The sequence below is a fragment of the Solanum pennellii genome, chromosome 4 (assembly GCF_001406875.1).
Source record: "Solanum pennellii chromosome 4, SPENNV200".
NCBI lineage: Eukaryota > Viridiplantae > Streptophyta > Magnoliopsida > Solanales > Solanaceae > Solanum > Solanum pennellii.
This window is the reverse complement of record NC_028640.1, coordinates 886,231-899,944: the sequence shown is the minus strand read 5'-3', so window position 1 is coordinate 899,944 and position 13,714 is coordinate 886,231. Positions and strand designations below refer to the sequence as shown.

General features: G+C 32.2%; 3 protein-coding genes across 3 annotated transcripts; 2 read left to right on the top strand and 1 right to left on the bottom strand.

Annotated features, from left to right (window-relative positions):
• Positions 1–852, top strand: LOC114076848. Its single transcript, XM_027916544.1, has one exon. The coding sequence runs from the start codon at positions 142–144 to the stop codon at positions 550–552; it is 411 nt and encodes a 136-aa protein (XP_027772345.1). The 5' UTR covers positions 1–141; the 3' UTR covers positions 553–852.
• A 513-nt stretch (positions 853–1,365) lies between these two features.
• LOC107018247 (putative late blight resistance protein homolog R1A-10) lies at positions 1,366–5,856 on the top strand. Its single transcript, XM_027916543.1, has 3 exons — positions 1,366–2,058; positions 2,170–5,570; positions 5,683–5,856. The coding sequence occupies exons 2-3, from the start codon at positions 2,921–2,923 to the stop codon at positions 5,700–5,702; spliced, it is 2,670 nt and encodes an 889-aa protein (XP_027772344.1). The 5' UTR covers positions 1,366–2,058; positions 2,170–2,920; the 3' UTR covers positions 5,703–5,856.
• Positions 5,857–6,177: 321 nt separating this feature from the next.
• On the bottom strand, positions 6,178–11,400 carry LOC107017699 (putative late blight resistance protein homolog R1B-23). Its single transcript, XM_015217924.2, has 3 exons — positions 10,810–11,400; positions 6,659–8,857; positions 6,178–6,516 (listed from the first exon to the last, which is right to left on the bottom strand). Exons 1-2 carry the CDS (start codon positions 11,245–11,247, stop codon positions 6,686–6,688), a joined length of 2,610 nt encoding a protein of 869 aa, XP_015073410.1. The 5' UTR covers positions 11,248–11,400; the 3' UTR covers positions 6,178–6,516; positions 6,659–6,685.
• Between the last annotated feature and the right edge of the window lie 2,314 nt (positions 11,401–13,714).

Sequence of the window (13,714 nt, the reverse complement as noted above, 5' to 3'; positions counted from 1 at the left end):
TTGAAATTAAAGGATGTTATACAATAAGATTTTTATAAATACAAAAGAGTAGTACAACATTTGATATCTTGATTCTTGAATCACATCCTCTCTACTTGTTCAAAAATTATTTTTGTTCCAATTCCTCTCTGTATTGACTTGATGGCAGCTTCTACTGCTGTAATTTCTCTACTTCAAACTCTTGATCAACCAAATATTTCAGAACTCTATCATGGTCACACTGCTGATACGCTCGATTCTCTTCGTGCCACATCTGAGTATTTTCTAGATGTTCTTGAAAAATCTAGCTATAAGAGTGGGATTGACATTGAAAAAATCAAATCTTTGGAGGAAAAAATTATCGTTGTTTCTAGTGAGGCGGAGTATGTTGTTGAAACAAAAATTTCAGAAATCATCAAAGGCGACAGCTGGACATTTGGAATTTTACAACACCAGGATATGCTACCAGTTGTTGAAAAAATGGATAATACAAAGAAACAAGTGATGGAGATTCTTTCTCATGATGATGCTGATCAAATTCTTGATGGTGACTTGAAGATAATAGATAAATGATTGAGAGGACCAACGTCGGATCTAGACATTGTCACCATATCAGGTATGGGTGGCATTGGCAAAACAACACTCGCTAAAAAAGCTAATGATCATCTTCCAATCAGGTATCACTTTGACATTTTTGTTTGGGTTACAATATCTCAAGAATTTCGATATAGAAATGTATTTGTTAGAAGCTTTGTTGGGTTTTAGCAAGTGTGAATGGAAAAGAAAAGAGAGAATATGAAAAGTGAGGGAACTACTTTGGAGGGAAAATGAAAAGTCATTTGCAAAGTGCAAATGAAAAGTCATTTCTTATAAATTTGCAGGTAACGGTAACATTCCGAAAAGTTGTTACTCTTTCCGAAAAGTCGTTACTTTTCGAAAAGTCGTTACTTTCCAAAAAAAAAAAGTAGTTATTTCCTAACAGACACAATTTTTCGAAAAGTTGTTATTTTTTCCAAAAGACACAACTTTCTGGATAAAATGGGTCTGAACAGATTTCACTGAACAGACATTTCCTTGCTGAAAATGGCTATAAAAGGAAGTCAATTTTTGATTTTTTAATCACTGAAATTTTTTTCTTTCTCTGCATTTATTTTTCTCTCAAATAAAATCAAAGTGTCGATCGACTGAGTCTGTGTGACTTGTTGCTGTTCTTAAGTTCGTTGAAGTTAAAGAAGTTTGAGGTACCGCTATTTCTTTAACAGGTTTAATCCGTTTTATCTTGGGAGAAATTAATCCATAACCTTGGGTACAGTGAGGGGATTAAATTTCTTAAGGACACACAGTAGTTTCTGTGGACTCGGATTAATTCTTTTATTTTAAATTTTTTCTGCTTCATCTTGTTTCTGTTTCTGTTTAATAACTTTATAAATACAAGTTATTGTAAGAATAACAAGCTTTACATTGCATTTCAAAGCAAAGAGTTATTGTGAACACAAAAGATTATGATAAGATGGAAGACAACGAGTTAGCTGACCTGGTGCAAAAGAACCTAAAGGGTCCAAGATACCTTGTTGTTGTTGATGATATTTGGAGTAGGGATGTTTGGGATATCATATCACAAATATTTGGAAGACCCCATCAAGATATTTGTTTTTCCAAAATCACTTAGAAGATTGTCTTTAACTAGCTGTTGAAACTTTATTTGGGAAGAGATATCATCAACTTTATCATGTTGCCAAATCTTGAAGAGCTCAAACTTAAACGTTTTCGAGCCGAAGATTATGTATAGAGATTGAGTGACAAAGACATATTCAAAAGCTTGAAGTTATTGTTACTAGCGAGCTAAATCTTATGCATTGGGAAGCTAGTATGATTACTTCCCTAATCTAAAACGCCTTGTTTTGAAGAAATGTGAGGACCTGCAAGAAATTCCAACAGATTTTGGGGAAATTTGTACTTTGGAATCGATTGAGTTACATGATTGTAGCACTACTTCTGAGGATTCTGCCAGAAATATCGAACAAGAACAAGACGACATGGGAAATAATATCCTTAAGGTCTACATCCATAACAGCCACAGTAAGTTATAATTATCTCTGAAATATTCTTAGATTCTTCACCTCATTTTTATTAAATCTTACCTCTTTGAAATTAAGATGATGACTTGTACTTTTTATCCTGCATATGCAGGGAACTGAAGCTTATTTTGAGGGATCATCTAATGCTATCTTCCGAATTCAGAACCTTGTAGTTCATATTTTTGTTTTTATATTTTGATCGTTTTTGTTGATTTCATGTTTTAGGAATAAGCATGTTTAATACATGTCTCGGTCAATTGTGTTTTCTGTGTGATAGTTCGAAATAAATAAGGATGTTCAATCTATTATGCATTGCCTATGGAGTATAAGAATTGCTGGTTTAACACTTTGAATCTATCTTCCTCTGTTCATGTATAATACATGTTTTTTGTTGATGGACAGTGTTTTATGTGATGATAATGATAACATTTCTCATGGATGGTACTTGGTAGTAACAGTATGTAATCTAGCTTCTGATCGTCGTTGACATGCTTTTCAAATTTACTTAGCTTAGTTAAGGTATCTCTCTGAGATTTCGATCATAGTCTAGAGGGGTACTAGAGGGTTGCTCGTGCCTTATCCTGATAAAAAAAACAGAAGAATTAATCAAATGAAAATAGACAACAGAACTGTTTTCATACACCCAACTTGCATTGACTTAGTTATTATTTTATTGATAATTACTAATATGGTGCTGCAAATTAAATAGCGGTATGGTTGTTACATCAGTCACCCAACTGCCCATCATTAATATTACACCTACTTCTTCTGATTTCACACAACCAATTAATATGGTGTTGGAAATTAATTGAAGTTTTATTATAAATACAAAAGAGTAGTACATTATTTGATATCTTGACTTGATGGCAGCTTATACCGCTGTAATTTCTCTTCTTCAAACTCTTGATCAACCAAATATTTCAAAACTCTTTCATGATCACACTACTGAAATGCTCGATTCTCTTCGTGCTACAGCTGAATATTTTCAAGATGTTCTTGAAAACAGTAGCAATGAGAAAATCAAATCTTTGGAGGAAGATATTAGAGTTGTTGTTAGCGAGGCAGAGGATGTTGTTGAAATGAAGATTTCTAAAGTCATCGAAGAATTAAGCTGGACATTTGGAATTTTACAACACCAGGATATGCTACCAGTTGTTGAAAAAATGGATACGACAAAGAAACAAGTGGTGGAGATTCTTTCTCATGATGCTGATCAAATTCTTGAATTAACCCGGGATTCCTTGATTGGTGCTTCCTCTAGGAGTAATCAAATGCTGTCAGATCAGATGAAAGATGATATCATTCAGGGACTTGATGTTGACTTGGAGATAATAGATAAAAGATTGAGAGGACCAACGTCGGATCTAGACATTCTCACCATATCAGGTATGGGTGGCATTGGCAAAACAACACTCGCTGAAAAAGTTTATGACCATCTTCCAATCAGGTATCACTTTGACATTTTTGTTTGGGTTACAATTTCTCAAGAGTTTCGATATAGAAATGTATGGTTAGAAGCTTTACATTGCATCTCAAAGCAAAGAGTTATTGTGAACACAAAAGATTATGATAAGATGGAAGACAACGAGTTAGCTGACCTGGTGCAAAAGAACCTAAAGGGTCCAAGATACCTTGTTGTTGTTGATGATATTTGGAGTAGGGATGTTTGGGATAGCATATCACAAATATTTCCTAACCGCAACAATAGGAGTCGAGTCTTATTGACTACTAGGGAAACTGATGTAGCAATGTATGCAGATACTAGTAGCCCTCATAAGATGAACCTCTTAAATTTAGATAGCAGTTGGAAGTTACTTCGTGATAAGGTGTTTGGACTAGAACACGATCATCCTCCCGAGTTGGATGAAATTGGAAAAACAATAGCAGGAAAATGTCAAGGACTTCCCTTAATAATTTCAGTGATTGCAGGGCATCTTTCTAAAACGGTGCCCAAGACATTATTAAATTGGAAGTATGTTGCCCAAACCTTGAGTGAAATCATTGCTAGTAATCCAAATAAATGTTTAGCCGTTCTCGGTTTGAGTTACCATCACTTGCCTAATAGACTCAAACCATGCTTTCTTTCAATGGGGGATTTCCCAGAAGATTTTCAAGTTGATATTCGGAGATTGATCCAATTATGGATCGCTGAAGGTTTCATAAGGAAGTCTTCCGGATGTCGTGAAAGCTTGGAGGAAGTGGCTGAACATTATCTGGAGGATCTTATCAGCAGGAATTTGATAATGGCTAGAAAAAGGAGATTCAATGGTGAGGTAAAAGTATGCGGAATACATGATCTTCTGCGTGAGTTCTGTTTGTTAGAAGCTGAAATGACAAAGTTTACACATGTTGTGAGAGCTCCTTTTTCACCAGCAGAAAAGCATAATGTTCGTCGCTTCAGTATTCAAGAGTATCATAATGCTAATGAGAAATTACCCCCTGTTACCAGATCTATTTACTGTTTTGATCCACTTAGTCTACTATTTGAATCCTGTACTGCAAGTCCTTGTGAATTGCCCGTCATCGATTATGATCCTATAATACTGGGATTTCTCCCTTGTTTCAACCTTCTCAGGGTATTGGTCATCATCCATGATGAAATGCTACGGTTCGACTCATTTCCACTTGTGATTACGAAGTTATTTCATTTGAGATATCTCCATGTTGAACATTTACGCTTGAATATTCCTGAATCAATCTCAGAGCTTCTGAATTTGCAAACTCTTATTTCTAACTGTAGTCCTGTATCGGGAATGACTTTACCTAAGAAGATATGGTTGTTGAAGAACTTGAAGTACATATCTTTAGGAAGAAACACTTATTTACCAAGTCCTAGAATAAATAAGAATCTTGTGACAGTGATGCCAAATCTAGAGAAATTTTTCGGTCTTTGTTACACAAGTTGTACAAATGAAGTCTTTTCTAGCATTCCCAATCTAAAGATATTGACCATTCATGTACCTATTACATTTAAAGAAGAAATTGTTTCCTATCGTCTCTTGGATATGTCGAGCTTGAGAAAACTTGAGGCATTCAAGCTTTCCTGGAACGGTAGTTGGGAAAACCCCATCAAGACATTTGTTTTTCCAACATCAGTTAGGAGGTTGACTTTATCTTTTTGTAGTAAGTTCATTTGGGAAGAGATATCATCAACTTTTATCATGTTGCCAAATCTTGAAGAGCTCAAACTTAAATATTGTGAAGCCGATGATGATGTATGGATAATGACCGATAAAGACATATTCAAAAGCTTGAAGTTGTTGTTACTGAGCGAGCTAAATCTTAAGCGTTGGGAAGCTAGCAGTGATAACTTCCCTAATCTAAAACGTCTTGTTCTGAAGAGATGTGAGGACCTGCAAGAAATTCCAACAGATTTTGGGGAAATTTGTACTTTGGAATCGATTGAGTTACATGATTGCAGCGCTACTTCTGAGGATTCTGCCAGAAATATCGAACAAGAACAAGAGGACATGGGAAATAATATGCTTAAGGTCTACATCCGTAACAGCAACAGTAAGTTATAATTCTCTCTGAAAAGTTCTTCGATTCTTCACCTCATTTTTATTAAATCTTTACCTCCTTGAAATTAAGATGATGACTTGTACTTTTTATCTTTCTTATGCAGGGAATGGAAGCTTATTTTGAGGGATCATCTAATATCGCGGCCAATTGTGTTTTTGTATTTTGTAAATGGTAACTATTGATGTACTGTAATCTCTATTTTGTTTTCGAAATAAATAAGCATGTTCAATCTACTATGCATTGCCTATGGAGTATAAGATTTGCTGGTTTCACACTGTTTTCCTCTGTTCATGTATAATACGTGTTTTTCGTTGATGTGTTGTTCATACTTTTGGGAAATTGATGCCCACGCCGTCCAAAAACGAGAGCATACATGCTCTTCACTCTAACGGAAGACTAAATAGGAATACGTGGCGCAATCTTATCCGCTAATCCGATATTGAATAAATGTCAGATCTGTAGATAAGATTATGACACGTGTATATCCGTTAATTCTGTTAGACAGCTATAGTGAAAGCAGTTAGGCAGTTATAACTGATTTCTGTAAGATTAGTGATCCATAGATGTACATAATGTCAAGCCAATATTAGAATTCATGTGAAAGCTAAGATACCAAGTTAATAAGGCCTTTGTTGAGAGTAACATGTCTTTCAACAAAAACAGTGATGGATTAAAACAACAGTTTTACACGAACATACCAAAGCAAATACAAAGATAACAGAACAGGAAAGATGCAAACAACAGTTTTACGCAACTACAAAGATAATAGAATAGGAAAGATGCAAACAGTTTCACAACGGAGAAAAAGAAAAACAATCTACATAAAAGGGAACTCGAGTTGCAGCAGACCTAGCCTTATTTCAAAATGACAATACTCCAGTTAGCTATTTGTCTGATGACCCCTGGCTTCCAGCAAGCTCGATGTCCAAGTCGTCTCCTGCAGAAAGAAGGAAAATTATGTTAGAAATAAGCAAATGGTATTTTCTACTCCAAATCATGGTCGAGCCATATATACACACACACACGTAAGAGCAGACTGCAATTCATAATGTAAGGATTATTAGTGAATTTCAACTGACCTTTCAATATCACTGTGCAACCTTGGATTAATTTTCAGGTGGGTATATGCTTAGCTTGAGTTTCATGCTTTTAGATGTCTTGCTATCCCAAACATTTTTTGCGGATTTTACCGCTTTGCTTGTGTTATCCAACCTCATCTCTACAAGGCTGGGTATATCAGCTAGCTCAAGTGGCACAGCATCAAGCTTATCACAAGAGATAAGAACCAGTTGCCTAAGCGCGGGGAAGTTAACAACCGAAGCCTCCCAAGATTCTAATTCTGACCTTTCAATCCACAAGACTTGGAGTGCGCTAAATCCACTCTTTGGCTTCCAGGAATCACCGTTGAATGCATTTTCTTTAAACTTTAGGACCTCAAGAGATTCCAACGTCCCCAATTTCTCCGCCTCACTCCAAGTAAACCTTGTGTTTGTCAGAGTTAACTTCTTCACCGTACGTACCAGTTCGGAGAATGTTGATGGAAGGTGAAGTGCTTTATTCATGAAAAGAACATCATTCAACAATTTCAAATGTTCCAGACACTGTAGCTCTTTAAGATTGTTGATACCACCCTTGTAAGCACCAAGAAAAGCCGCCATTTGCCCTCGAATGCTCAATTTTTTCACATTACACGCCTTTGCTAGCACTTCTTTCTCACAACTTTCTGGTGTAACCATAGAAAGAGTTTGTAGACAAGAAGGTTTACCTGTCGTGGTAGTCGGGGATGACAATTTTGCAGGTATGTTGGTGTGGAGATGCCTCAACTGTAACAAGTTCCATATATCGGCTTTAACTTCAAGAGTGGGCTCTAAGGTACTTGTATTAAGTATTAGAGTTTGTAAATTCCAGAATTTACCAAAGGTAGGAGGGAGGGACTTAAAGTCACCTGAGATAGCAATATACCTCAAATGAAACAAATTTTTAAAGTCTTTGGAGAAAATAAATCTGAGAGATTCGACATCCATGACTCTCATAAGTGGAAATGCTTTGTGAATGAGTTTGGTTTCATTAGGAGACAAGTTGATTGGCTTTTGTTTTGAGGAAAAACAATAGAAAGATCTGACATGTTCTGCAAAAGGTGTTGTGGAGAGAAAGTCAGACAGATTAGATGGTTGAATACACAAGCGACGGCAAGTATCTGGATCCAGTTTAGATTGATCAGGTTCTTGAAAAAGCCATTTGTTACTAGCCTCCTTTTTGCAGAACTGATACAACATGTCGTGAAGACGACATGTTTTTATTTGACCATCAGACCTCTTTTGCATTATTATTACTAAATTTCTGTTGAGAAGGTCTGTCAAATAAAACTCTGCTATCTCCTCTACTTGTAGAGTGGACTCAGGCTGCGGCTTTATCAACCCCTCTGCTATCCACAAACGAATCAGTTTCCAACAAGGGATATCAAAGCCTCGAGGAAAGACACCACAATACAAAAAGCACATCTGCACTTCTCGGGGCAAATAATCATAACTCATCTTCACATATTTCAGGCAGCTATCTTCGGTATGCTCACCAAGATATTGCACCACACTTTTTTCAACTCTTTCCCAATCCTTTTTGTCCGAACGACCTCTTAATGCTCCTGCAATTACCACTACTACAAGTGGTACTCCACCACATTTTTTTGCAATTTCTTTCCCAGTTACCACTAATTCATTTGGACAACTTCCCCTGCCAAAAACTCTCATTACCAACAACTCAAAACTTTCTTCTGTCTCCAAGAATTTCAGCTTATGAGGTTCTTTATTGGCAAAGAAACCAAGACGTGTGTCACGTGTGGTCATCATAATCCGATGACCCTTTTTGTTTTCTGCGAAAACTTTCATCACGTGATCAATGACATCGTCTTCCCACACATCATCTAAAACAATGAGACATCTACCTCCTTTCTTGATATAACCACCTATTGCCTTAGCCAATGTGTCCACATCATCATTGAGATGATCTTCTATGTTTTTTTTGAAGAACTTAAGAATCCTAAGATAAATATCCTTTGCTTTATATTCCTGACCTACGTAAACCCAAACAATGCTGTAAAATTCATATGTAAGCTTAGGATCATTATAGATTTTTCTTGCCAGTGTAGTTTTTCCAAGTCCGGGCATCCCCACCACGGGGATAATATCGACACTATCCAACGGTCCTTCAACAAGTCGCTTGATCACTTTGTTAGCTTCGTCATCAAACCCGACCACAGCATCATTCTCCAAAGAAGGACCCTTTTGAACATGTAAATGAATCACATCAGAAAACAGAATGGCTGATCTTCACAAGTTAGACATCTAAAGTAAGTCACATTTTACTAAGGCTAATGTAAACATTAAAAGATAAATATTACCAAATATAAAAACGTATCATTCTTCTTCGAACTGACCAAAAAGATGACTATATAAATTGAGACAGTGGAAGCATAAAATTGATTAGCTATTTTGTCAATTGACATATAATTATGAGAAGTGAAAAAGTTCAAAAACACCCCTTAACTTCAGTTTATTAGTTTATTTTGAAGTTGTTTTAATCCTTGCGTTATACTTGTCACCTCTATCCCTCGGATGGAAACCCCAAATCAATTAAAAGTACGCAATTTTGATTAGAATGACCCAATTTTTTCTTTTAGTCCAAAACTCGACCCACTACACCAAATGAATTCATATAAAATTAAAACTCCAAACTCATCTCTCTAATATTTTTCCTCTCCTTCCTCCATGGAGAAATAGATTTGAGATTTTAATTTGGTATGAATTTATTTGTTTTAGTGGGTTGGGTTTGGATTAACAAAGAAATTGGGTCATTTTAATTGAAATTGGATATTTTCAGTTGATTTGGAGTTTTCTATCTAATAGAGAAGTACAGGTGATATATATAGTAACAACAAGGTAAAAATAACTTCATTTTAACAGTAAGAGTAAAGCCAACAAATAAGTATTCATTTGTGTAGATTCAAAATTGGAAAAAATAAATATGAGTTGAGTTCAAATTAAAAGATACATTCATATAGTATGTTAAACCTAATTATTACAAAGAAAAAAAAAAGGCTAATATACTTCTCATAGCTCATATCATTATACCATTTTCTTCTAAAATAAGTGAATTTTTTTAAAAAAAATTGTAGGAATTTATTTGGTCTTTCTCACATGATTTTTTTTTTAACTTCTTTGATTCAAGTACTTATTCAAATTTATATTTTTCTAATTTTCTTATTAAATTTATTATAACTACCCTTCTTTTTTTACTGATACAGAATTAAATTAAAATATAATAACAAAATATAGTTTTTTTTTTGGTAATACAAAATATAGTTTTAAACTATAATATAGCCACAAACAAATATTAGTTTTTTAAAAAAAATCTTACTTTTTTCTCTTTTTCCATTCACACTTATTTCTTATAATAAAAATAACATTTATTTCTTATAATAAAAATAAACATTCTTACATGGGAAAAGACTTAAATATGCCATTAGACTTTCAGAAAATGTTTATTTATTTATAACATTAGTTAAAAGTTTGGCTCATTTATGTCACTGTTAAAGTAAAGGCTCATTCATGCCATCATTTTTTAACAATGATTTTGCAAAGCATTTTTGACATGTGACCAATTATAATTCGATCACGTCATCAATTTTTTTAATAAAAAAATCAAAAAGAAAAATAATTCAATTTTCATTCAGAATTTTGATTTTTTTATTTTAAATAAATTGATGACGTGGCCAATTATAATTCGACCATGTCATCAATTTATTTAATAAAAAAAATTTAATTAATTTTTTTTTCAGAATTATGATTTTTTTATTTAAAAAAATTGATGAAGTCGCCGAATTATAATTAGCCACGTATCAAAAATGATTTTACAAAACCACCATTAAAAAATAATGGCATAAATAAGTCTTTTCTTTAACGATAATGACATAAATAACCAAAACTTTTAACTGATGCCTTTTCTGACAGTTCAATGGCATATTTAAGCCTTTTCCCTTCTTACATTATTAAAGAATAAAATAAAAACTCAAATAATGATCATCAACTAAGTAAAAAGAAATAATTTTAAATATTTTCTTTTTCTTATCCCAATTTGACCCCCCAAACCCCTTCTTCATCCCAAAAACAATTTATCAATATCAAATTTTGACTTTAGGCCTCCAATTAGCTGTTACAAGAAATTCGAATAATACCTGAATTACTTCCCCTTTTTTAGGGAGTTCAAGAACAGGGGTTGCCTGAAGTGCTTGATTGTTGTTACGAATCTCTTTGATTTGATCATGTATTCCTTTGATATCAGCTGCAAAATTTCTAACTTTAATCTGATTGCCTAGCCAATCAAATGTCCTTTCCGCTATATTTTTGTCTTGATGCAACTTTGCTTGAACCAGAAACTTATCAATTGCATCCTCAGCTCTGTACACTGTTTTATGTATTTGTTCCAACAAAACTTTCCACTGCTCACTATTTGTGTGTCCATACTTTGCAGCATCATCTAAAAATCCTTTCAGTTGTTGAGCAATTTTTAGTAGATTTTCCAATTCTCCTTTTGCCCTTCCAATTAACTTCACATTTTCAGCTAATAGCTGTAACAAGTTCTCTACCAGAAAATTCACCACTGCATCTGCCATTATTACAAAGAAAGTTTTCTCTTTTTTTTTTTTAAATTTTTCAACTAATTGTTTGCAATGACTTCTTTCACATCACCACAGCTGTTATATAATGGGAAGAAAAAATTATGAGTTTTTATTTTGTAATATTCTTATTTTAAAAAATGTAAGTTGACTGAATTTTTAGTTTTTAAGTCTTTGTTCTGTGTTCTTATTTTAAATGCAAATAGATAGACAGGGGCGGACCCATGCGGAACCAACAAGGGAGCATCCATTAATTTCGACTTAAATTTATGCTACCTTCGTCCCGTTTTATATGTAACTTTTCGAATTTTAAGAGTTAAATAAGTTTTATTTTTATCGTAAATTTTTCATAGATCTTATAAATATTTTGAATTATCAATTATTGTGATTCGTAATACTTTTTACGTAGTTTACATATATATAAAGTTCATTTCAAAAAAAAATTGAAGATTTCATATGTAAATTTACAATCAAATTTAAATTAGATATCATATAAATTAAAATAGAGTGGGAGTATATATATATATTTATATAATGGTTATATTAAAGGTTTGTTGGGTGCTTTGGTTTGGAATTTTTATGTTTTATTTTTTTAATCCAATAAGATTCTTTTATGTATTTACTTTATATTTCAGTTAAAAATTTTGTAATATGTCGTGGTCAAAGATCATTCTTTTTTTTTTTTAATAAATTTTAGCGTTAAGAAATCTCACAAGGTTAATGTTCAATTAGAGGAGTAATATTATTTATTTTTTCAATTAGTAGCTAGCAATGACATCTTCACATCACCAAAGGTGTGTATAAATAATGTAGTGGAATATGTTGTAACGCTTTTTTATCGTTTGAAATGAAATCATGATATGAAATTATATGAAATGAAGTTAAAATTTTATTTATGTATGTAATTTGATTTTTTTTATACACTATCATAAAATTTTAAAAAATATATAATATTTATTTATTGAACTTTAGTAAAAAAAAAAGGTAACATTAAACTTGAGCGGAAGTGTACTACTCTTTACTAAAATGAAACATGATCATATCATTAGTAATTATATCATTATGTTCATATTTTATGAATATTTCATCACCTTTTTGATACTCAAGCAAAAATATACACAATATAAAATGATGAAATTTTTCTTTGATAAAATATAAACTTGTTTTTTGTATTTTAAAAATATGAAATTTGCAAATTAATTTGTTTTAAAAAATTAGAATTTCACCGTTTGATATAAAATCACTTATTTAAATATTAATTTTAAATTACGAGATAAAATTATATGTCCAAACGCTTAATAAGTTGACCGACTTATTTTAAAGTCTTTGTTCTTTTTTTTTTTAATAGGGATGAGTCTTCACATCATCATGTCCTTTTTTATTCACTCAAATGTCTACACATAACTGCAAATACATGTCCTTTCTTTGATTAATGAGAGTCGTGATGGAGTAATAAATATTTTTTATTTTTAATTAAATGTCATAAATTTAAATTCCTTTAAACAGAAAGTTATATTTATTAAAAATATTTTATCTTTCCATATAAATAAAATTCGATATTAAATTTTATTATGAAAATCGTATAATTAAGTGGAAATAAAAGTAAAATATACATGTCCTTTCCTATTCTACTCATGACTCATTGCCAAAATAATAGATTCCAAGTAGATATTTTATAGAGTAACATGTCAATAGGTTGAAGAATGAATTTATTGTAGTTGGTGAAGGTACGATATTACATAAATATGATATTTAATTTAGCTTAATTTTATATTTATATTTTTTTAATTTTGAATAAATATTTGAATTTGTATAATATTAAATAAATAAAAATACATATTTTTTCAGTATGATGGATCCAAAAATTCTATATCATGGATGCTCAATTATTTTTAATTTTAAAATTGTTATATAGAGTTTGTGCTTAGATAATATATTTGAGTAAATTGTTAGAAATTGTACACAAAGAATAGTGTTTATCACAAAAAGCAATGGGTGCTTAAGCACCCATAGTCCATAATCTCCGTCCGTCGTTACGTCCTACATGACATTCGATATGACAATTTGTATCATAATTGGTGTTCTACGTGTATTATGCAACACAGAAATCATGTGTCTACTTACTCAACTTAATACAAGTATATAATTACATATAAGTTTATATGTAGTTAATACATAAAGATCAAATATCATACCGAAGTATATAGTTGCATAAATAACATAATTTATTTCTACTTTCTTTTGGATGTACATTTCTACATGTCTAATGTGTTACTATGTTTCGATAGAGATATTTTCTGAATTGTCGAAATTATAATACTCTATTAAGAATATATATTAGTCAAAATTTACTAATCTAAGATTAACAATTTATCATACCACAAAATATTATAATCGAACTTCAAAATAGTGAACCATATATATATATATATATATATATATATATATATATATATATAAAGTT